Source organism: Corvus kubaryi, unplaced genomic scaffold (genome assembly GCF_017639235.1).
Source record: "Corvus kubaryi isolate FWS band 111438036 unplaced genomic scaffold, C.kubaryi_AGA036_p1.0 37256, whole genome shotgun sequence".
NCBI classification, from domain to species: Eukaryota; Metazoa; Chordata; class Aves; order Passeriformes; family Corvidae; genus Corvus; species Corvus kubaryi.
The window spans coordinates 5,582,041-5,607,720 of NW_024581076.1; the positions used below are offsets into that span (position 1 = coordinate 5,582,041).

At 37.5% G+C, this 25,680-nt stretch overlaps 1 protein-coding gene across 2 annotated transcripts in view; it reads left to right on the forward strand.

Moving 5' to 3' along the window:
- The first annotated feature begins 289 nt into the window (after positions 1–289).
- CUL5 (cullin 5) overlaps positions 290–25,680 on the forward strand; it is a 33,742-nt gene continuing 8,351 nt past the window's right edge. Inside the window, exons 1-13 of one of the 2 annotated variants that reach the window (XM_042023842.1) lie at positions 290–601; positions 7,354–7,463; positions 9,791–9,890; positions 11,268–11,444; positions 14,821–14,962; positions 16,004–16,149; positions 16,226–16,306; positions 17,507–17,600; positions 20,870–21,000; positions 21,755–21,862; positions 22,457–22,521; positions 24,530–24,662; positions 25,201–25,332. In XM_042023842.1, the coding sequence (XP_041879776.1) occupies positions 305–601; positions 7,354–7,463; positions 9,791–9,890; positions 11,268–11,444; positions 14,821–14,962; positions 16,004–16,149; positions 16,226–16,306; positions 17,507–17,600; positions 20,870–21,000; positions 21,755–21,862; positions 22,457–22,521; positions 24,530–24,662; positions 25,201–25,332 (1,716 nt within the window). In that variant the 5' untranslated portion in view covers positions 290–304. The remainder of the gene's footprint in view (positions 602–7,353; positions 7,464–9,790; positions 9,891–11,267; positions 11,445–14,820; positions 14,963–16,003; positions 16,150–16,225; positions 16,307–17,506; positions 17,601–20,869; positions 21,001–21,754; positions 21,863–22,456; positions 22,522–24,529; positions 24,663–25,200; positions 25,333–25,680) is intronic. The other variant, XM_042023843.1, reaches the window with a different exon arrangement.

The window sequence follows — 25,680 nt, forward strand, 5'->3', positions numbered from 1 at the left end:
CGGGCAGGGCGGTGGGGACGGGGGCAGGGCCGGGGTTGGGCCGCGGGTGCCGCTGCCCGGAGTTGCCGCTCCCAGGGCCCTCCCGCAGGTGAGCGGCCTTGGGCCGCCGGGCTCGGCCCGGCCCGGCCCGGCCCGGCCCGGCCCGGCCGCGCCGGCGGCTGCTGCCTGCTGCCAGCACCGCTCTCCCTCCCCTCGGCTCTCCCTTCCCAAACACGCCTCGTTGGGAAACAGCGTTGCGTCGTGCCGATAGACAGGGAACGGTGTCTTCTCTTTGTTTATTTAAGAAAACCCGGGTGTACGGAAAATGAGTTTTAAGTTAAACAAAGAGTTGGAAAATGTCTTCGCTGAGGGCAGGTGCTGTTTTTGGGGTGGCCACGGTGTTCCAGTTTTCATGTTAATTGCAGTTCTCCTGCAAAGGAAAACTCCCAGAGGCCTTTCGCTTACGTTAAGCAGCTTTGTTTTTGTAGTCATATGTTTTCAAGCACTTTCCCCGCGTTTGATGGCAGATGTCAGTCACCCCAAGCTGCCGCAGGTTGGAACAGAAGATTTCAGTGGGACAGTCCAGTGTTTGAGCTCAGGACTGCCTGTCCTGATATTTGCGGTATGTATGAGGAGAAGACTACGTGTGGCCTTTGAAGCCATGCTAGCACAGGGAAGATGGGCCTACTTGAAACCACTATTATTAATGCCTCCAGTAAGTGTTTCTACAACACCAGTTAACTACAGTGGTAAGATAGGCCTAGGGAAGGCTGTCTGCTTAACTTGAGGAATTAGCAATTGAAGATATGTATAAATATAGGCATAAACTTGTGTTCGGCACTATGTGTTATAGTTCAGTGTGGTCCTGAAGAAGTGCTGCTTGCATTTTAGTAACCTGACCTAATTTGGATGTATAGATCTAGCCTAAATCTGCTGGTTTTATTTATTGCTCTGAGACATTCAGTGTGAAGAAATGAGAAATAATTTATCTGCTCGTTTCTTCCCAATAGTCAAAAAAAATCTCCATGTTAAAAAGATGTGCTTAAAAAAATCTTTCTCGAAATTGAAATGTAATTGAAATTAATTTTAATTAATTCCTGTATATTTTTATGCCAGTAAGAGGTTAGTTAGATATTTAAGCAGAAAGTACTCAAAATACTTAAAAATTTAAAATTGAGGAATCCAAGAACATGGGTGAAAAAAATAATGTCCCATGAGAAGAAATGTCCTTTTTGTGGAAAAGCCTGTGTTCAGAGCAGGGCTCAGACGACTTTATCCACTTGTTAATGTTTTAGACCATCTCGTTGCTGTATGTTTGAGGATTTCTAGAAAGTCCAACACATGCTTTGATGATACACGGGGTGGGATAGCCCACAGTAGATAGGAGAAACATAGGCCTGTAAGATTTGTCAGCATTCCACTTCAGCTATTTTGAAAGAGCAATAAGTACATAAAAAGAGTCAAAAGGCCTTGACTTGGTGACATGGCTTTTGCCAACCTGAAGTCTTTGTGTTAACTAGTCATGTTTTTGCCACTGGCGTTTGAGTCACCAATATTCTATATTGACAATAAGATATATATGCACAGCGTGTTTTAGGAAAAATGCTGCAGAGATATTTCTTCTAAAATAGGCCTTTCTGGTCACCCAGGTGTTATTAAGCACTGTAACTTACTAATTAGTGAGTTTTTCAATGACAAAATGTACAAGTCCCACATTACAGAAAGAAAGATTGTAGTGATTTGACTTTGTTTATAATGGCAAAAGAAACCAGTGCGAGAATTAGAACTAGGTAAGGTCCTTTGTTCCCCAGTTCCACTCGTCAGAGTGCTGTCAGAGAAGCAAACTGTTGATTTCAGATCAGTGTTGCCTGGCAGTGCCTTGTGCCATCTGAGTCTGTCCAACCTACTTCTGCTTTCATCTTTAAGGGGAAAAAGAGCAATGCCTGGGCACAGTAAAAATCCCAGGATAAGAAAGGAAAGGTGTTAAAATCTGCAAGATTTTTCCATATCTTCTCCAAATAAGCCTGCATAATCAAATCTAAGTTGGGTATAGACAGGTCTTAGTTTTGTCAGCGTGAACAGGAACTGAGCTTTTTGTTTGTTGTCCCCCATCCTGGTTCAGCTTTCTGCATAGTTGAGAAAATAAAGTGAAATATTGCTTTCTTATTCATACTAGCTGAATCCAAATCTGACTGGCTGTCATAATTTTAAAGGGCATCATTTAAACTCCACTAGTGCATAATTTTCCTAATTGTAAATTCAATTTTTTAGTGAGAAGCATATTCTTGGAGAGCCTTCTTTAAATGCAAGATTAGCATGACCGGTCATGTTGAATCCTGGTGAGACAGAACAAACTGTAATGTGATGGAAATACTGCAGTACTTAGTAAGAGCCATTGCAGGGTCAGCTGGAGCCCACCCTACCTGTAGCCGAGCTGCTCTCCCTCGTTGAGGCAGTGGCTTTCTGGTAGATGATGAAGCCATTTCCAGCAGAGTTCCGTAGAGTTTTTTGTCTCAACACACATGTGACACTTTCAAGTGGGGTACTTCATTTCAGGGGCCCTGTTGGACTTGTAACTTGTTCTCTTTGCAGTGATGATACAGTCTAAACCAATTCACCCACGTGATATGAAGACACTTGAGTTTCTCTGCAGTTTCTGGAGCAGAAAGCACTTCAGCTTACTGTAGCACAAAGAAGACCTGTAGCTGTATCCATGCTGGCAGATCTTGACACTATTGTAGAGTCTTACTGGAGCTGCCAGCAAATGCAGGAGTCTATCCTTGCAAGATGAACTCCAGCATGAGCCTGATATTAGGAAAGAAGCAGCAAAGGAAGCAACAGTTTTTCCATGGACTTAAACGAAATGAGAATCATTACTTACCTTTGCATCAGTTTCAACTGCTTGTCACTGACAACTAGAAACACGTTTGAAGTTCTTGAATTTTTCGATTTGAAGTACATGTTTCCAGATCAATACTGTATTTTAAGTTTGTCTGTTTCTTCCTGGCTGTTTCCATTTAGGGTATCCTTAAGAAGCTAGGGAGTATTGCATGCTAGTTAGTTATATACAAAAGCTTTTCCTGTGGCTACTTTTCTGCTTTGAGTAGAAACTTGCTACAAGCATTACACTGATTTTTAGAGCTGCTTGTAGCAGAGATTAATCAGACAGTGCTTGTTTCCGTCTAGGACATTATATTTCCTACTTCATCCCTCTGTGGACTGGCTTTAGTATAAATACTATCTGAAAACAATGAAGTAGTAAAGGTGAAGATATTACTCATATGTAGATCAGATGTACACTAAGACCTAGAGGATGTTGCTTTTCTACAATATTGTTCAGAGCATCTGGCAGAGAGGAGGGCTGAATTTCTATGTGGCATGAAATAAAGAGTATGCAGCAAAGAGAGTTCCAAACAGACATTTCGAGGATCAAAGGGAGAGCAGCATGAAGTCTTGGTGTATTGCCTTCTTGTTATATCTAAGTGCTTATGTATAGAATTGAAGAACAGGGAAAAGTATAATGTGTAAAGTAGTATGTATTTCAAGTAAAGTTTAGTGTTAAAATGGAACTTGAAATCTTTAGGAACAAATGTAATGAAGTGACTTTTAAAACAAAATATTTCATAAGTGGAGTTATTCTTCAAAGCATTAAAATTTAAACTCTAGAATGGCTCCTTAGCCTTCTCTTTTCAGAGAAGATAAGTGGAGTAACTTTATTTCATCAAAGGTATGCCTTACTGTCCTGCTTACCTTTCCTTTGGAACTGTGGTTGGAAGCAAGCTAGGAAAGAAAAAATGCCCAGTAAATACTGCTCAGAAATTGCATGTGTGACTTTGGTCACAACTAAGAATTGCCAGTGTTTGACCTCCTCTTCTACTATAAAATCTGTTTTCTCTTGTGCACTAATAGGGATGGAATTAATGAATGTGAATGATACACGGCAGGTGGTATTTATTGCACCCTTTCTTCCTGTAATTACTGTATAAAATTGTGATATTATGGAAGCCCAGATCTACCTAGATGATGTTGATGTAAATCTTCTTTTATTTCGGTAAATCTTTCCATACTGTCTGTCAGAGTATCCTTCTGGAAAAAATGTCCAGCCCACAGCTAGATAAACACATCATGTGATGGGTGAGCAACTAGTTCATTTTAGGGAACTGAGTGATGTCAGATTGGAGAGCTGTCACAAGTGGGGTTCCACAGGGCTCCATCTTAGGACCTGTGCTCTTCAACATCTTCATAAATGACTTGGACACAGGACTGGAAGGGACACTAAGCAGGTGTGCAGATGGTACAAAACTGGGAGGAGCTGCTGACTCCCTTGAAGGCAGGGAGGCCGTGCAGAGAGACCTGGACAAATTGGAGGACTGGGCAATCACCAACCAGATGAAGTTCAAGAAGGGAAAGTGCTGGATTCTTCATGTGGGGTGGGGCAACCCTGGATGTGTGGACAGACTGGGGCCTCAGGAGATGCTGGAGAGCAGAGCTGTGGAAAGGGACCTGGGGGTCCTGGTCAGTGGCAAGTTGGACATGAGTCAGCAGTGCCCTGGCAGCCAGGAGGGCCAACCCTGTCCTGGGGGCACCAGGCACAGCATCACCAGCTGGGCAAGGGAGGGGATTGTCCCGCTCTGCTCTGCACTGGGGCGGCCTCACCTCGAGTGCTGGGGGCAGTTTTGGGTGCCACAATGTAAGACAGACATTAAACTATTGGAGAGTGTCCAAAGGAGGGCAATGAAGATGGGGAAGGGCCTTGAGGGGAAGCCATACAAGGAGTGGCTGAGGTCACTTGGTGTGTTCAGGCTGGAGAAGAGGAGGCTGAGGAGAGACCTCACTGCAGTTACAGCTTCCTTGTGAGGGGAAGAGGAGGGGCAGGCACTGATCTCTTGTCTGTGGTGCCCAGTGACAGGATCCGAGGGAATGGCCTGAAGCTGTGTCAGGGGAGGTTTAGGTTGGGTATTAGAAAAAGGTTCTTCACCCAGAGGGTGGTTGGGCCCTGGAACAGGCTCCCCAGGGAAGTGGTCACTGCACCAGCCTGACAGAGTTCAAGAAGCATATTTGGACAATGTTCTCAGGCACCTGGTGTGACTGTTGAGGATGGTGCTGTGCAGGGCCAGGAACTGGGCTTGATCCTCATGGGTCCCTTCCAACTCAGCTTATCCAATATTTCTGTGAATTGTTTATTGAACTTAAAGAATAGTTTAGTTGAGTAGGATTTTTCATCCATTAATTTCATTTCATCTTCAGCTTAAAGAATAAAGAAGGAAATGTGGAAAAAAAAATTTACTCCTATGTATAGGAAACAAAGTTCTATACTTCTCTGATGGGATTTCAGGACAAGCTTTATGTGAGGAATTCTTTTTAAGTAGGCAGATGTTGGTTACAATTGGACACAGGGTTTTTACAACTGAAGTTGAGTTTTATTTGTACTTCTTAGGATTAAGTAGGTAATCACAATCTAAATCATATAAACAGTTGTGTTTGCAGTCCTCCTCCTCCCCATGTTTTACAGTGAAACTAATCTTATTCAAAAAGATAGAGCATTCATTTTATCTTCAGCTGTTTTTGGTGAAGGGCTGAATTGCACTTCTCAAGAATTGCAGAAGAGATTTTTTTGCCTGTTCAAAAAAACTTAAGGGGTCTTTCTGAAGTTTCATTCAAAAGGAAAACTTTTGAGGAAGTTGCTTTTACTTTCTTTATAATGCCTTTTCTGGAACTTCTAACTGTTCAGTAGCTGATATTTTAAATTCATTATCCTTCGAAGAGTGACTTGGAACAGAAGTATCTGCAAGGAGAAGCTAACAATTTTCACAGGACTGGGAAAGATTAGAGTAATGCATCAAACATTAGGAAATAATTGTAAAGCTAGCTCTATATAGGGGAAGCATTTAGTTGGTGATTTTCAAAGATGATGCATTCAAATTGCTTTTTTTTTCTTTTTTTCTTTTTTTTTCAGTTGGAAAGAATAGGTAAAACTCTGAATACGCAACCAATTTGTTGTTTTATGTTTTGAAAGATTTATAGACTTTATCAACAGGGGCTGATTCTACGAAAGCTGTATTCAGTACCTACCACAGTGCTGTGTGGCCTCCAGGTGCTGTGCTGTGGCTGTCAAAATAGTTACTATGGTGCCTGTTGCATCTTCATAGCTTGAAAAATGAGGTATCTTTGCACTTGAGAACACCAGGGGATATAGTTGCCAAACTGTGCTTATTCTGAATATTAAATAACAGATTTAATTGTAAATTTCCATGTAGAAATTAATCAAAAGGAGGTGATTGAGGGAACGTGGTGTGCTGCTTGTGCTTGTTTATCTGAAGAGATGTTAGTTGCAGAACAGTGCATTTGTTAGAATTTCAAGTAGTTAGACTGTATTAGTTGCTGTATTTAAAGTGAATTGTGTCAAATGTATTATTTCTAGCCAAGACAGTGATCTGTTCAAAAGTAAACAGTTCACTGGAACATAACCCTGCAGATAACTCAACCAGTAGTCTTTCTGCTACAGAACTCTCAATCAGTGTATTCTTTTAAGTGCAAGGTTTGGGGTTTTTTTTAAATGTGCAGCTTTAAGCAAATAGAATCACAACATACATGGTAGAACTGCTGTTTTTCTCTCCAAGTTGTTGTGTTGTTTGGGTTTTTTTAAATAATGGAAGTTAGCCTGTATACCGTGGTGAGATTTTTCAGAATAATCAGAATGATATGGAAGCACTTAATTTCTTTAGCTTTCCTCTTAATTTGTATTGTAAATTTGAAAAATCCACCTTGGATTATGTTTTTCAGCATGGTGTAAATAATTTTTATCTGCATCAGCTGTAGTCTTGGCCTTGTGGCCAGTTAACCCACAGGAAGGGAGTCTGCGCTACAGCAGCTCCTACGTTACTCTGCTTCCTTCCTCCCTCTTTGCTGCTGATGCCAAATGCACAGTGAGAGAAAAAAGGTACATGGTAGCATCCACAATACGATTCCTGATTCATGGCCGCCATTTTGGTCAGGATAATTTATTCAAGACAGGTTCACAACTGCCTCCTGACTTCCATTGCGTGTATCTTGGTTGGGACAGTGAAGCTGACCCATGTTGTCTGTGTATAACTCCACTAACAGCTGAAGAACACTTGCTCGAACTTGTTGCATTGTAGCTAATGCAGTGAATAAATGAAGAAGTTGGCAGTCTCTTTGAAACAAATAATAGCCCTGTCACTTCTTAAAATAATACTTAGAGTGAAAAGTGTTCAGCTGTAGTGGCGTAGCTTAAATGCTAGTTTATGAGGGACACCTGAGAAAGTATTTTTCTGTTAACTGTAGAAACTGCAATCCTCAATGATAACTTAAGATACTGGTTTATTAACAATATTTTTTTGTTGTTCCTTTTAGAATAAAGGTTCTCTTCAGTTTGAAGACAAATGGGATTTCATGCGCCCAATTGTTCTGAAACTTCTTCGTCAGGAGTCTGTCACAAAACAGCAATGGTTTGATCTGTTTTCGTAAGTAATTTTTTTGTATCTTACATCCTTCTACATGATGGGAATACAGTTACTGAACTACTCCTAATACAGAAGTTACGTGTGACACAGATTGTGTGGAAACACAGAACAAAAATATGAGTTCAAGTTTTGTTAAGTGGTAAGCATGTCAACATCATTGTAAATGTGCAAAAGTAGAACTTCGCTGAGATTCAGGTCTATGCAAGTAGGATGGAGAAGGAACAGCAGAGCTTTTGACTTCCGCTGACCATAGTAAACAAGTTTTGTACCTGCCCGCAAACTTTTTTGTTAGAATTAGAGAGAAAATATTTACTGCTGTGTCAGTAAATTCATTTAAAGGCAGTTTGCTGAATGGTACATTATTCTGATTTGAATGACTGCTAAAATAACTGAAGGAACAGGGTAATGCAGTTTAACTGGTATAATTTGCATAGTTTTGTACCCTGAGAATGAAATGTAATAGTTTTCAGACAATGTTTGCAATAATATGCTTTCTATAAACCCTGCCATTTTCTTCTTCCAAAAAGCTAGAAGTTGCTTTTCCAGAAGTTTAGGTGATGATTTTTTTGTGGCATACATTGTGTGATTTTTGCAAACATGATATGGAAGTGAGTTATAAAAGATATATCAGAAGTATATCTAAAATAATCTTTGTCTCAATGGAGTTATTTTCCCTCAAATATAAATTTAATTTCTCGTAATTTAAATCTGCAGACACTCCTTTTGCTTCTTAAAATCTGTCACAACAGAAGTTTTTTTTCAAATGCAGTCTTGTTGCACTCTGTCTTTATTGCTCTTTTTGATGAGGACAGTGTAGTGACTCTTTTTGCACCCAGTTTAATGCACCTGTCACGCTTTTCTGCCAGCCAAGAGGAAAGGTAATCTAATGTGTAATGGGTTTTAATATCTAATTATGTCTCTGCTGTAGTAGTTGCCAGAAACATGGTATAGTTAAGGTACAAATTGAGTTCTGAGTCACTGCTTTAATTTTTAATAACTAGTTCAGTAATTCTGCATTGGAATTGAAACTTTATATTTATTGCTTTTCTTGTAGCTGAGTTATTGAATAGAACTTAAGTAACTTCATGGCTAAATTAAGGCTATTGAGGGAAAGGATCCCTCTTCCCTAGGTTTATATTTTTGGACAGTGTTCTTTGTTAAGCTTCTTAATAAAAATGCAAAATCTGTAGGTGTCTTCTACATGCCCTTTGAGTATAATTATCCAGTACTGCTTTTTTTTCACTGCTGTCAGGAAACAGTGACGTTCTAAATACAGTAACACCTTTTCTGCCTGCAGATGTTGTGTAAGTCTCACCAGTTGGGTTAGACCTCTGTAAACCTTGGGCCAGCCCCTTTAATCTGTACCAAAGCAACTTGCAAGTTTTGTATTTTCAGTTAAACTAAAAAAGCTGCTTTTGTATTGAAATAAGTGTTTTGATTTAATAGGAACAAAGTAATAGCTTTAGACTATATGGGTGTTTTTCTGCAAAGATGTGGCCTTGTTACTGAAAGGTGGAAGAAGAACCAGAGGATAATAATGAGTGAAAAAAAAAGGTTTGTTGTATATGATGTATGGTTAGGAGTGTGACTTACTTTATTTAGTCTTCAGTATGGAAAGAGTAGGAGTTAAGTTACCCTTGCTGGACTGTCAGGTAGGAAAAATTTCATTTGAATGTTGATTAAAACTCAGTAATAGAATTTTGCTTTGCAGTGCTGTTTAGTAACTTTTCCCCAGTAATGTTTCACTTGAAAATGCTACCACTGCCATGAAATGTTTGAGTGATCTTAGTAAACTAATTAAATCGTCTTTTAAATTACCTGATCCCTCAGGGTTCAAATTTCTCACGAGGAAGGTCTATTTTCTTTGTAGGATGTTGTAGTGCTTGGATTGTGAAACTGTCAGAAGGCTGCATGTTAATGATAGCATTTTAGAATAGCATGGGCTGAGTAGTAATGCTGCTACTGGCAAGTGATTTCTGTCTTTGTCAAAGAAAAGCTTTAAAAATTATCCTTAATTCAATAATGATTACCGAAGGGGTACTGAAAACAGAATTGTCTTGCACATCTTCTTGACCACAGCCTTTTCCTAGATAGGTTGCAGTTACTTGCTTCCAGGACTTTCTTAAAGCTTCAGTCTCTTCCCCAAACATGCTTTCTCCCATGTGTCACTGGGATCTAGTTGTGTGTTGTTAAGAATGGCAGATTAAAAGTGTATTAATTTCTTAGACATATTGAAATTATGACCTTTTGAATTTGTTAACGCCTCATACATTACAGCATTAAAATTTGAGTAGCTGTTACTAAAAGGTGCATAAATTGTTTTCTAGAGATGTACATGCAGTTTGCTTGTGGGATGATAAAGGTCCAGCAAAAATCCATCAAGCTCTGAAGGAAGACATCCTTGATTTTATTAAACAGGCACAAGCAGTAAGTTCTTAATGTTTCATAACTTCTATTCACATTGCTAGAAAAATAGCCAAATAATTCTGACTTTTGTTGGATCTAAATGCATTGCTTTTTTGTTTGAAATTTTATGATGTTCTGGAGATCCTAATTACCCTGCAAACTTCTATTGACAAAAAGAAGAGCCTTGAGCATTTGCCTGGCTCATTGTTTTCTCACAGTGCTTGAAGCTGGGATGGGCAGTGATTTTTGTGTTATATTAAAAAAAATACAAAATGCGCCATTATTTTTGTTTATCCAACAGTACTTATAGAATTTTCTTCCACTTGAAAACTTCTAAAGGCAGAATTTTTCCAGTAATAAGAAATTACTGTCTGAAAAAAAAAATGTTTGTATAGCTTCAGTGCTATTTTGACATGTTCATGGATGGCTTTAAAATAAGCCGTATGTGCAGTGTACTACAAATACCTGTGCTATCAACTCAGCAAGCTTAGCTGTCCAGTTTTATGGGCTTCCTTCCAAACGAGTGAAACTGTCAGTAGACTCAAAGGACATTCTTGTGTTTGTAACACATACTACAGAAAACATCTTTTGCTATGGGGGATTTAAAAGAGGGAGTTGTTGTGAAATTAAAAAAAAAATTCTAAAGCATCCCATGACAAAGGTTTAGAAAGATTGTGTACTTTTATTTCTTCCTTTCTTTAATGAAGTGATTTATACCACTAAGGCTTTGCTTCAAGGAAAACAGTTTTTTATAGAGGCCTTTGTATAACCAAGCACGTAAGTGTTGATTTTTAAGTTCTACAGCTTACCTGCTTACATGCATAAATGCTATGCTGAGCTGAGGCCTTTTGATGCGGTCTGTGTTGGCTGTCATTTGATAGACAGGTTTTTTGGCATTATGATAGCCAGTGTACACTGTAGCTAAGTTTTCAGGCTTTAATGAAATGTGCATGTTAACTGTCTGGGTCTAATGAAAGGTTAGTAGATGCCATTGAATCAAGACCTGTCACTGTATAGAGTATTACATAGTCATTACAGGTTATGTTAATTTGAATTATTTTATATGGTTGTTACACCACATGCCTTTAGACCAAAGATTTTAATTTTTTACTTGCAGATTACTTAAAAGGAGGAAAAAAAAGGTTAATTTGGAAAATTTGAACTTACTGAGTACTTTCTTGCTGCTATCTTTCTTTGCCCTTTAGAAATGACCCATATGACATGGGTAAATAATTACTTCAAGAAACTAAGTGGCACTTCAGTATGTATACTTTCTTAGTCTGATATATATGTATATTTGAGTTTTATATGGGGAGTTACTTTCAGCATAAACAAAACCCATAAATTTTGTGCATAAATTGATTTATAAGTTACCTCCTCTGCTTCCCCCACCTGCAGAGAGTGCTGAGTCACCAGGATGATACAGCTCTACTCAAAGCCTACATCGTGGAGTGGCGCAAGTTCTTCACCCAGTGCGACATTCTGCCCAAGCCCTTCTGTCAGTTAGAGATCACTTTGATGGGCAAGCAGGGCAGCAACAAGAAGTCCAACGTGGAAGACAGCATTGTTCGAAAGGTGAGTGAGCAGTACTGCCAGAGAGCTTTGTTGCACAGCTGGCCTCAGTAACAGCACTGAGAGGATTCAAGGTGGAATTGCACCAATCCTGTAACCTGATGTATCACTTTGCTTTGGGAGAACGACCCCACAACGTTTTTGTTTTTCCCTCTCCACAATAGTTTGACTTTGTTTCCCCAGTTTGCTTTGGTTATTAACAGTTTTGTTCATGTGATTAAAGCTGGGGAAGGGGAGGAGCTTTGGGTTTGTTTGGGTTTTGAGGTTGGTTTTTTTTTAATTATGACTTGAACCCTGGAATGGCAAATAGTTGCAAATTCATGTATTTTTTCTATATCTGTGAGTAGTGAGTGTACCTGTACAGATAAATGAATAGTTCTTCTGCTCCTGGTTTATATCCCTTGGCCAGAGTCTTAACTTGGGCATATATCTGCATTTTATAAATGACCCATTAAATGCATTTTGAGTTAAATATAGCTATTGATCTCCTAATTCCCCCTTTTTTTTTCCAAGCAGTCATAGCAGTGTCAGTCATATCAATGACAAGATGGGACATACAGAATCTTGTGGATATGATCATTTTACTCTTTCATATCAAAGACATAAAGAAAGTTTAGGGCTCTGAGTATGGAGTGCTCAGTACTGAGTCCAGTGAATAATGGTCCTGTAAATTGCTTTAGTCTTTTATTACAAGAAGAACAAAGCATACCAGCTGTAAAGTGTTGTCCTTTAACATTATTCATTTTCCCTTTTCATTGCAGAAAATACCTGTAGAGAAATGAAATTTCTCTAGCAGTCTTTCATTTGGTACTGAAGATCATTTTAATTGTTCTTCTGTCTCCAGAATGGGAAGAGCAAAATAGTTTGAATTCCTTACGTTGGGCAAAGTTCTATTCTTTGCCCTTCGTTATGTCCCAGGCTTGCTCAGCAAGTGTTTTAAAGGGTTTTAGTACCTTGACACTCCCAGGCAGGGCACAGGAGAAGACAACAAACTTCTCAGGACATTGAACAGCAAACTTTTATGAGAGGGAGAAAGATAAAGATCAATAGTTACCACCTGGGATCCAGCACGATCTTAGCTGCTGTAAGATCCAGTGCAGTGGGACACCTTTATCTGCTCTGGTCCCTCCACACAGATGGGGCTTCCACTGTGCCAGTAGTTTGGCAGCCACTTTGGGGCTGGCCCAGAGGCTCCAGGCTCCAGTGGGTGGGGTGTGGAGCAGTGCACCACCCCACCCTCACAGAACTTGCCCTACCTACCCTCCCCAAACACACACTTTAGTTGTTTTGAGCTATTAATCATTTCTCCATTCTCCTTCACCCTCCTATTTTGACATCTTGTCCTCTGTACCTCTTGAAGAAAAGAAAAACAGCAGCAGAGAGGAATTGCCACCTCAAATTACCTTTTTAGTTTTCATTTTGTTAGTTATCATTTTAGTTTTCTGTTTGTTGGAGAAAACACATAATCTTAGACTCCCCAAGATTTGGCAAACCTGAGCTCTTGACTCTGCTTTATGCAGAAGGTAGGAAAACTAAGAAATTAAAGAAAAAGAAACAAGATAGAGTGGACAAAGTAGTGAGGAGAATCTAAGAGAAAGAACTGGTTTCTAACAATTCAGATTTTAGTCAGGACTGAAGCAGATGGAGGTATCTTGTCTCTCATATGTGGTCCAGTTAGGACCAGCCTGTGTCTGGAACATGAAAACCCGGAGTCTCCAACCTGTCTCATTATTTCATATTCACTGCTGAAGGTCTTGTTTATAGCATCATTCTCTGTTCTAAAAAGTCCCTTGTGGAAACCCTTCCCTTGCTTGAGAAGTTCTTCATATAGTCACCCAAAGTGACGTGTTTTCCTTCAAATATCTCTGTAAAACTTCCCTATCCGTAATGTGTAGAAGCACTTTGACCATGACAAAGCTGTTAATGTGCATGCCAGGTTGCTTGATATTCTCACTGTTTCTTCTCCAGTTTTCACTCACTTCAGCTCTTTTAAACAGTGCAACATAATGTTTACATCAATAAAGTTAAAATAATGAGAAAAGTAATTGGGGAAGTAATCAAATAGAGTTTTGCTTCTGTGAATGTTGCAATGTTTTAAACATTCTCTTCCAACACATAAGACTCCAGTGTCAGAAATGGAAATTTAGCTGAGAGACAGTTATGGAAAAAATTAGGAATAAAGTATGGTAAACTTAACTCTCTTGAAATCTTGACTTTTATTAGGTGCTAGCTGTGTTAAAATCTAAAATTTACAAAGCAATAATGGAATAAGATCATCTAATCTTTACTATTAACTTTGCCATGCAATGTTGTATTTTTTAGTAAGCTTATTCACAGTCATGAGGTAAAGTTTGCATTAGTAAATTTTATTATTCCAACCTGCTTTCCACTGCCAGTGTAGACTGACAAATACCATGCTTAAATTACATTCATAGCAGTTGCTGTCAAGTTTGTAGATACTTTTAAGTTTGAGCTTTCTTCTAAAGCAATGAAGTGGCCTTACTTTGGCATAATTTCATTGGGTATTCAGTATCATATAGAAAGAGCCAGATCCAGCATCTGAGGGAAAAAAAAAAACCAACTCCAGTAACTTGAAGACTAAAAGCAAACAAGGACTTTTAGCAAATATGTAGCATGCTGCAAGTATTTACTACTGAACAGCTAAAGGGGCTTAGGTGGGCACAGGTATGGTGGTCAGGTGTAATGCAGTGCGTTTACAGCAGCATCAGTAGCAATCACCAAAAATAATGAATCACACAATGGAATATAAAGGGACACAGTGAGTGATGAAGATTTTGAGAAGAGCCTCCATAAATAATTTTAAAACTTTGCAGTGCTTAGATGAGATCTGGAGTTTTTTATAAACTACATATGCATTACTTGCATACTGAATTTTCTTGTTGGATTAATGCAATTTAAAGCCATCAGTCGTCTTCTTTACGTAACTATGGTGTTAGTTGAGTTTTTAGTTTTGTCTAAGACTGCACCTGCCAAATGGTGAACTATATTTAGGTGTTTGCCTCAAAAGTAGCCCCTGATATTGCAACTTCTGACACATTGTGTTGCTGGAAAAGTTACTTGACTGGTTATCAAGAACTGTAGAAATAATACAGAATAATGGAATGAATACATGCATTCAAGACTCATTCCCCAGCTGTTCAGTTACATAAAGTAAATTTAGCATGTGGACTGAATATGATTTCTATAACAAGTTCAGAGCAAGATCAAGTTCTAATGTAGCTGAACTGCTGTGTATGACCTGAAAATTACATTATTAATTGCTCGATTTCTGTCTCTGAGCTCTTGTATTTTTTTGCACAAACTTAGGTCTGCGTGTACCTTTCTGACAGGATTTTGTTTTTCTCTTCCTGATATGCAGCTCATGCTAGATACGTGGAATGAATCCATATTTTCAAATATAAAAAATAGACTTCAGGACAGTGCAATGAAGCTAGTTCATGCTGAAAGACTAGGAGAAGCTTTCGACTCCCAGCTTGTTATTGGAGTTCGAGAATCATATGGTACGTCTTGCACACACCAATCTATTGCCTCCTCACTTGAGTAAATGAATTTTCTTCATACAAAGTTGGCAGTTGTGGTGGTAGGGTTGAAATTCTCAGCATTTTGTATTGATTTTTTTGTTGTGCTTGTTGATACATGATACCAGTTAAATTCTGTTTATAATCTTTAGCTTCTAAGTGGTTTACCTGTGTATCAGTTACTGCACAATCAATGTTTTCAAAGAGAAGACTACTTTTTGACCTTTTGGGGTTGCAGCTATAACTTAGTCTGTACTCCTTTACATACTGTTTCTGATTTCTTAGACAGTTTGAAGAAGAAATGCTAAACAGGCTACATTTAAGACTTCCAGTCTTTTTCTTTGTTGCAGAACAGATCTGTGTATCTGAAACTTCTGTGATGTTTCATCATTGCCTGCTGCTTTTGAAAGCTTTCCAGCACGTTGAACTAAACTTGTGGCTAATACTCTCTGAGATAGCTTTTTACAGAAGTCAAGTTCTAACTTTTTTTAAAGCATATTCCATTTAATGACTATTCATTTCTCTGTAACAGTTGAGAGGAAAGTGGCAACTCTTTCTCAAATAGTGCAAAGCACTGCAATAAGCTCACTGTCTCCATTCTTGTAAAACAGGAAAAAAAGTCTGAAATGGAGACATTGTGATTCCAGGAACAGTGTCTAAGAGAAGCTTTTTGCTCAGTCAGATAGAGAACTTCTCCCTTTACTGGGCATTATTCTGAGCTTTTTATTCCTTCCTTACAATTTTGCAGTTGTATGTGTATTTATGGTTACCATGTTTGAATGTTGAAGTGCTGGAGCTAAGTATGAAGTTTGTTTCCAGTTTCCCTTAATTGATCTGAATGGTTTTGGGAGCAAAGATTGGCCAAGTTTGGTTACCTTTGTGATCAGAGTCCATTTATTGCGATATTTCAAATTGTTCAATGCAACCTTTTAATACAAGTCTCACTCTCTCATTGAAATTTGCTTATTATTAGCCACATAAATTTCCAAGACTTGAGAGTAAGTTTGGACTTTCTCTTTGCAGTTAACCTTTGTTCTAATCCTGAAGATAAACTTCAGATATATCGGGATAACTTTGAAAAGGCATATTTGGATTCAACAGAGAGATTTTATAGAACACAGGCTCCTTCTTATTTACAACAAAACGGTGTACAGAATTATATGAAATATGTAAGTAAAAATTCTGTTGTACCTTTATACTGAAAGTGTTAGTACTTAAAATGATTGCTGTTCTACTTTTGCACAGGCAGATGCTAAACTAAAAGAAGAAGAGAAAAGAGCACTACGATATTTAGAAACAAGACGCGAATGTAACTCTGTAGAAGCAGTGAGTATAATGTGTAGAAAAATCATGTGTTTCATATTTATATAGTATTGTACTGCAGGGTTTAGTTTTGTGTTACAGTATTATTTGATACCAGTAAATTGAAACTGTTTATTTTGTGGTTTTTAATCATAAATTATTTGTTACAAAAACATGTATTACTTTCCAGTCTGGTAATCTACAATTTCTGCAAGTATTTTAACATTACATGTAGATCAAAACTTAAAACTGAAGGGCAGGTTTTTATTCAGGTTGGTTTTTGTTCTTTCATTTTGAGTTAGATATGGTGGGTTTTTTTCCTATGCTTAACAGTGGATGAGAATCATGTTTGAAAATAAATGGGCAAGTCTGTTTGGCAAAGGGTTTCTCAGTACTCATTGAGAATACCTGAAAGATTTATTGTTCATTGCAATCAAAAGGAGCAATAGAAATTTCATTAAAGCTGTAATGTATTTCCTCTTAGGCTAAAATATGGCCATTTAATATAAAAGATCGGTTTTCTTTTTATTCCTTCCCCTTCTTGCCTCTTCAGCAATTTTTTACACAGTTCAGATTCTAGAGGAAGATTTAACTGCAGTGAATAGTTCATAATTGTCTGTGTTGAAATTAGTTCAGGAAACAGGTTATTTTAAATAAATACCTTTTAAATCTGATAATTTTTTTGCAGTGGATCAAAATGTGCTTTACACCTTTTGTTAAGCTGTGAATCATTCGTTTTGCACAGGTATAAACTGTAGCTGGTATAAAGAGGCTGACAAAAGAGAGATGGTCCTGACGTGTACAGGCTGTTTCTGTTCTAGATCTAATGCCTTGTTCAAGCCATCCAGCCTGGTCCAAATAGGGATGCTGGAATGAGAACTATTCTTAGCTCTTGGATGTATACTTGGAAATGAAGTAGGGTAGCTACTGTTCCAAAAGTGGTGACTCCCTTGAGAGAAAAGAGCCGACAGAAATACTAAGCTCATTAATGGTTTGGAGGAGACTTTACCACATTTACTAAGCTAAACATTTTGAAGAAGTGTGGTTCCTGTATAGATTCTATTCAAACTGCACATACTTTTTTGAATCAGTGAATGAGTTTATGGTTTTATAGAGCTAATTGTTGAGAACAGGTTAAATTTTGTGTCATGGCAAACTCGAGACACATCAGACTTCGGTGTTCAGATGGCTGCTTGAGCTAATCCTGTGTTTAATATATTTCAGCTCATGGAGTGCTGCGTCAATGCCCTGGTGACATCTTTTAAAGAGACTATTTTAGCTGAATGCCAAGGCATGATCAAACGAAATGAAACAGAAAGTAAGTGAAGCTTCAAGAACAGTGCAGGGTGAACCCTGCATGAACAGCATAAAAATAGATTTGTGTGTAGATATATCAAATTACTGTTTTTAATAGATGGTGGTAGTGTTTCATATAAAAATATTATTGCCCATGAGCAGTCCCACAAAAAATTTCCATCATTGGTTCGTATTTTTTCCTATCACTTTTGAAATCTATGTCCACAATACTCTTAATTTGAATGAGTGAATAGTTCTCATCTTGTTTCAAAGAGTATTTAGTGCTCTGTTTTCTTTATTTTTTCCTACACTTACTTTCATCATGTTGACTAACTCTGGTAAATACTACATATGTTTTCACTTTCTATTTGAATACTCCAGATACAAACATTTCTTCTTCATTTCACCCTGCTACCTCTTTACACCTGGAAAAAAAGTGAAGCATCTCCTTATAAAAGCTTTTTTTCTGAAAGGCAGGGAGAAATTTTTCTTACTCTGATTATTGATGTAGGACCAGTAGGTTAAGTTAACAAAATCTCTGCAAGATGTTCATGTGGTTTTATAGCCAGTATGTCAGTGTGAGTATTGAAAGTTAGCTCTGCATGCGTTTTGAAAGTTTTCAGAAGTTTTTTTTAACTCTGCTGCCGGAAGTTGAGAGTTTAGTGTGATTCAGAAGTCTTGTGTTGGTCCTGTATGATAAAAGAAACTTGATATGTCATTAAAATGTTATAATTCAGGTAGGAAAAATGAAAAAAAAAAAGCTGAAATCACAGGTTAATTTTTCTTTGAAGTTTTGGTATCCAGCAGCCAGGGAATATTTAGTAATGTCTTATGAGGTTTTCATTTCTATTGAAATGAGAAAACTGTTTTATGACTTAGAATATTATAGAAAACACTCACTTCTAAAGGCAGCATTTAAGAAAATATTTGACCTCAAAACTATGTCATACTGATCTGTTCATCTAGCAGCATGATTTCTGGCAATAGTCCAGAGCTAAATGTAGAAAGCCGTGAAACTTCTTACGAGTATATGTTACAGCCTTTGGGAGAATGCAGGAGGCTTATGTAAATGCAGAGCTTCAGAAGGGTTCATCTACAGGCACCAAAGGATCTTTCTTTAGAAACCTGTTGAAATATTCACACAGCCCTGTCTTGTGGCTGTGTCTGTCCTCTGATAGTGCTTGGTTGCAGAGCACTTCTGTTTAGTCTGTCACATCTGTTTAAAATGCTTCAATGAAGGGTGCAGGTGCAAATGACTGAAACGTAATTCAAGACTGGAGCTATACATAGGAATGTATACATCTGATAGTGTCCCCTGCTCTGCTTTGCTTATGCATGTGACTTTCTGATATTATCTGCCACAAAGAATTCAGTGATGTTGTCTTTATTAAACACCACTGACAAAAAAAGGGCTGTTTTGGTGGGGACTTCTGGCTATGAGCTGGGCACATAGTCTTGTTATATTAAGTAATATTTACATGCTGTGCAAAGACAGGAAGGAATAATGTTTTCCAGCTAAAAACTATCAAAAATGTCATAGCTTGCAAAGACTTCAGAACTGACTTACAGTGGTTTTGTTTGCTTATAGTGTTGGGGAAGGGAGGCCTAAATTTTATTTTTGGAGTGCAACAGAAACAAAAAGTACACTTGGCTTTCCTGAATACAGAATGAAAGCAGACTTTAAGTGCCCCAACAAGTACAGTATGAATTTCTTTGCTCTTCAGTGTCATAATGTATTCTGAGAGAAATTCAAGTGAAATACTCCATTTGCTTTTGTTACTTTGAAATCTGTCTTTGAAGAGTTTATGGTTTTTTGGGTCCTGCAGTCTTAGGGGTGCACCTGGAGTCTTCCTTTGCTACTGATTCTTAAGAGAAACCACTGATTTTTTTCTCGAAGTATTTATGCCATCACTACTGTACAGAAACAGATGTAGAGCCCTTTAACATACCTTTTTGTTTCACTTTTTCTGCCATCTTTTCCTCCCTCTTACTCTTTTTAAAAGATCCAGTAAAAGTTGAGGGAGCTTTTTGGACTTTTTCTATGTAAAATGATGCTGCCATTTCTTACAGTAGATCTAAATTGCACTGAGAATGCCTCCGACTACATGTTGGGGTTTTTTCCTGGTTCCTGAAATCCTGTCATTCAGCCCATTGTGAGTTGTCTCTAGTCCCATTGCAAGTTCTTATTCAAGGTTGTTTGTAGTTTCCATTCTCTAATTTGCATTGCTATGTTCTAAAAGGATTTTTTTTTTCTTTGTACTTTTCTATTTGCTTCTGCAGCAGCTGTGGAGATACAGATGATGGTAGCATATTTCATCCTCAGTGGTGACACGATCTTGGTGTTTGTTGCTGACAAAAGTAATGCAGAGGAGAAAGCAAAGGCGGGGCCTCTGACTTTTCCCCTTTCACAGTAGACATAACATTGAGGAACTAAGTGAATCTATAATTTTTTTTTCTATCAAAAAAAGAATCAGAGTCCACTTGTTCTACATGAAGCAAAGTCCTTTGCTGTGTTGAGTTCAAATCTCTGTGGTCTCTTTACAACAACCTGGTGACCTTAATCCCAGTGTTCTTCGTGGACAGCTTTGTCAAGATGATTATTGATGTTTCAGTAGCTTTTTTTTTTTTTTTTTTAAAAGCAGTATTGAAATATCTTCACAAAAAGTAGACAAATAAAGCACATCACTTTTTGAAGTTTTTAAACAGTAACTGTGAGAAAAACTAAAACTCTGAGGGAAGAAGAGTTCACTGTTTGCATTAGTCAGTTTTGGTTACTTCAGAATTTTGCAAACTTTTAACTAAAACAAAATATTGTAAGTGGTATTGAAACATACACAAAGACAGGTTTGTTTGGCTTTAATTTAAAATTTTGAAATGTCTTGAATCCATACAATTTCCTGCATAAGTGCCTGTAGGCTTCCAACTGAGAAACATTCTTGCCAGGGATTTGAAGGCAGTTAGAACTTGGACTTAATCCAAATGGTCGTTGGTTTTAGGGAGGTCTTATTCAAGCTTGGGATACTATATGCATTAGCATACTATAGAAGATACTGTATGCGTAAGCAAGTATTAACACTGCAATAAATTTCTCTTTTTGCCTTCAAAAGAATCCTCTTGGGGGACCAGAGTTAAAACAGTACTCAAGATCTCTTTCTTTGTAAGAGACCGATTGGATTATCTATTCTTCAGATATTTAATGTTCCACTTGAGACATGCCTAGGAGAAATGAAGTGTATTTGGCTTTTATACAGATCTTTGACTGGTGGCTTCATCAGTGTTTGTATCTTTCAGAGTTGCATTTAATGTTTTCACTGATGGATAAAGTTCCGAATGGCATAGAGCCTATGCTAAAGGATTTGGAAGAACATATTGTTAGTGCTGGACTTGCAGACATGGTAGCAGCTGCTGAAACTATTACTACTGTAAGTATATTGGGTTTTAGTAAAATAACAACAGGAAAACAACTTTGCAGAAGTTACATATTCTCTATTTGTGGGACAAATGCATGAATGGAAATAATTTTATGAGATTTTGTGTGTAGAGATCAAATTTTGATCCACTGAAAGTTTTAAATGTCTAGGATAGCTTTTTATTCTTTGTGTTTTCAATTGTAGCTTTAAAAAGTGAATCTAAGTTGCAGTAAAGGTTATAAATTAGGTGCATGGGATGCTTATAAAATACAATTGTGTTAGAATCTTAATTTTAAAAGCCTAATTAATTTTTCCAGAATTCTAACTTCCTGATGAAATTTGCTTTCAATCTAAGAGTGGTTGTTCATTGTGGAAATTATAAGGATTTTTTCTCCACTGTATTTTTTCAGCTTTTTATCATCTGGTTTTTTTTTGGGTCTGGGAGGCCTAGGTGTCTGCAGCAATTAGGATGTGGCATGTGTCTTTTATTGGTCCTTCAAAACATTCTTTAAAATAAAATGTTATTGTATAATATTTGAAGTTATAGATTTTTATCTTTTTTTTGTGTATTGGAAATACTATCTTGAAAATCTGTGTTTAGGCCTACATGCTGTAGAGCTCTTCAGTACAGAGACTAAAGATAAAATGTATGTTCATAGTATGCAGGCTTTTGAGGATTCAGCATTTTTGCAGATTAGGGAATTAATGTATGCTCACACTGAATTCTGTGGAGCCCTTTTTTTTAGTTTGGTTTTTGCCTCTTTAGGATTCTGAGAAATATGTAGAGCAATTGCTCACGCTATTTAATCGGTTTAGCAAATTGGTTAAAGAAGCTTTTCAAGATGATCCAAGATTTCTTACTGCCAGAGATAAGGTATGTGTTTCTCCTGGTCTTTTGTTCACTATAAGAATTGTTGCAATTTGTATTATGATGTCTCCAAAACCCTGTGCCTATTCACTGTTAAATTTAGAAGCTGCTGTTTCTCTATTAAATATGCAGGCTAAAATATTGATGAAACTTACTATCAACTGAGTAGCTTTTAATTTCTGTTGTAGTCCTGCATAAAGATGCATGCATTCAGCTTTGTAATGTTGTAGAGCACATTAGAAGATAACCTTTGTATTGAGAACCTGAATGTCCGATTCAGCAATAATTTGTGTTTAGAATTTACTATGTATTTGTCTCATGACTTCAGACGTCCAACCTGCTCCATGTAATCCCTTCCTAAGTTGTTGTTTAAAGGAAACTAGTATGGTAGTGGAAAAGAGGAAAACTCAATACATCAGTTTGCTGGGAAAGTGAGTCATAGAATTTGAACTCTCAAACTGAAAATACAATCTGCAAGCTTTGGGATAATAAAAAAAAATTGAATTAATTTAATGTTACAACAGTGTAAAAAGAGATAATCTTTGCAATTCATATCAGAGAAAAATTGAGTGAAGCACCAATAATCTAATTATTTTTCAGGCATACAAAGCAGTTGTGAATGATGCTACAATATTTAAACTTGAATTGCCATTGAAGCAAAAGGGGTAAGCCATGTAAACTTTGTGCAAATCAAGGTTTTTAAAATGTCTCTTCAAAAAGTAATGCTGTGTTTAAAAGGGCTTTGTGTTATTTGCATTATGGAATTTCAGATTGCTTACTGACTTCTGGTAAGACTCTTTTCATGTGGAAGTAGATCAGTGAATAGCAGCCTGGTTCAACTTAAATTTATTTGTAGTACTTGGGGATCTGTTCTTTTACACTATGAGTCAGTTTGTTAGCTGAAGTTCATAATGGCTTCCTGGATTATTAATTCCAAAAACCTCAGCTGTATAACTCTGCCACAACTTCAGCAAAGGTCCTGGGGAAAAATGAGGCAGTAATCTTCATGGGAATAACTGTGGCTGATTAAGGTGTAACCATCCACAAGCTGTTTTCCACCTCCTCTTGTTCCAGTTGTGAGTGTGACCTGTCCAGCTGTTGCATTTTTGTTTCAGTGCAGGATTAACCAGGTTAGTTTAAACAGCTTCCAGTAGATTAGGCAGACCTGCGTGATTCAAGAAGAAGGACCATGCTTACAGTGCCTGCTCTGCTAACTCAGCCAAGAGAAGGTAGCAGTCAGTTAATTGATTGTTAACATTTACCATGTGATGTGCCACTTGAGTAGGAATTTGTAAATATTTAGGTGCTTGGGATTGCTTATATATAGTTTGTCACCTGATTTACTATGGAAACAAAGCTTGTGTAGCTGGGCTGCCAGCTTCCCTTTCCAATTGCTTCTAGTTAGGGGTGGATGGTTATAAATATCTGTCCAGCATCTTGGTTCGTATTCCGGGTTTGGTCTCGGACTAATGGCAAGTCAATTCCCCTGAATAGGGATTAGTCTTTCTCCTTATATTTATTGGAGGAATGCTGTCACAAAAGACTGGATCCCTGCTTTCTATACTTTGCATAGGTGTAGGTAAGGTAGAGGAGTTTCCTAGGTATCTTCTAATGTTTTGTTTCCCCTGAGACCATCCAAATCGATACCTCATTCAAACTGTTTCACTCCTAAAGTGAACCCTGCCTAGTGGTTTCTTAGAAACCACTGTGATAGTGATGGTCTTCCGTTCAACATTCTTCTTCCCAAGCACTTTGAAGTTGTCTAGGTATGCAGCCTGGTTTGAGCAAAACAAAACTTCATCTTGCTTAGTCTTTTGTAATAGCCAAAAGGCTTGTGATCTGCTTATACTTCAAATGGTCTTCAGAGGGCAGAAGACACCTTGCAAGCTGCTTCATGAATTAAAAAAAAAGGACCAGTTGTCTGAAGAATGTTAGCTCTGTCTATACTAATTGATGAGAGGGTGAAATGAGCAAGAAAACTGGATTCCTGAGCTTGCTTTCGGCCCTTGGGAGCAGCAGTCGTTGGTGCCATCTGACTCTAGGGATAGGGATTGGTCCTTGCCATACGGTTTTATTTACCAGTCCAGAACATGACCTGTGCTTGATGATTTTTGAAGAACCACAGTGTGCCTACTGTAGCATCTTGTTCAACTTTAGTCTGCATTTAATCTCCAAGCTGTTAGTCCATCCTTTATAGCTGTGATGAAATAATTTTATCCTGTTACTATGTGGTAGATGTGTTGAGATTTGCAGTCTGTGAAGTGTGGTGCAGGAGGCTGTTCTTGAGACCTCAGTACAGCATACTGAGGAGATGAGTGAAACATTTCACTGTAGCATTTTTAATTCTTTACTGGAATACTTCTTTCCATGCAATATTTAGTTGTTTCAAACTGCAGTTTCACCTGCATCTTTCATTGTTACAGTTCTAAAATTATAATTAGTTAAAATAATCAAGCTGTAGAAGCTGTCTAAAAGTGTTTGGCAGTATTTATTCTTTCAAGAAGAAAGGGTGTTATCCCTAATTTTTCATTAGTTTAACAAGGTTATAAATTCACCACCAGGATCTTTGCCAAGGGGATCAGGAGAGAGTGGTCTGTCTTGTTAACAATGTAGTCACTCCAGGATAGCAGGGTTCTGTATGGTTTGAAGATATATTGTTCTTTTTTTATCTAGTGTTGGATTGAAAACACAACCTGAATCCAAATGCCCTGAGCTTCTTGCTAATTACTGTGACATGTTGCTAAGAAAAACACCACTAAGCAAAAAACTAACCTCTGAAGAAATTGAAGCAAAGCTTAAAGAAGTGGTATGTTTTTGCCTTCTATTTCTCAGTTACTCTGAAGAATGAATTTGTTTGTTTTATTTCCTTATGTGGGTTGAGGCCTTGATCTTCAAAAGCAGTTATGCGAGGTGTAATAGTAGAGAAAAGAGTTTATGTTATCAAGTGTGTGTGTGTGTGTGTTTAAATATTGTAAATCATCCAGTGTTTCATGTCTCCTGTGTCAGTTCACAAAATTGGTATACTAAATTAATGCCTATATGACACTGTAACGTATTACAATAACTAATATTTGTCTAGATAATAGTCCAGGAGATTTTTACATACCAGTGTCAATGTCTTTTTTGATTTAAGAGAATTTCTTGATGTTTGACAAATGAAGAAGTTGAAGGTGTGATATTATGAAACATTCATTGCTGATGCCTGTGATAGTATTAACACAGTTGCTCCTAAGGCAATGTCAAGTAGCCTTTTTCTACTCATAGTCTACAGTGCATTAGATCAGCATTCAAAGACATGTCTGGTTGCCAGTGCAAATAAATATATTAAACTCTATTTTTGACAGCTTTTGGTACTTAAATATGTACAGAATAAAGATGTTTTCATGCGATATCACAAAGCTCACTTAACAAGACGTCTGATATTAGATATATCAGCAGATAGTGAAATTGAAGAGAATATGGTGGAATGGCTCAGAGTAAGTAGCATCACATCTTTCTTTGGTTGTGCCTCATGCTTGTGGTTAATTAATATTCCACTCTTGAACATAAATATCTTTCTCGCTTAGGTGAGTTTTTTAACTTTAATAGCAGGCCAATCAGGGCATCTTGTTCTTCCCTTCTATCACAGTACTTTGTGAAAGTAAAACAGTTTAACTCTTCTCTAATAATGGTAGTGATAGATTTAAAAATGTTTCACATACAATTATCTAAAGCATCATAGATTCCATATGCAAATAAGCAAAATGCAGTGTACTTGTTTAGATATATAAATAATTTGAGATCCATTCTAATTTTGAATTTTTATGTAGATTAGAGTATTATTT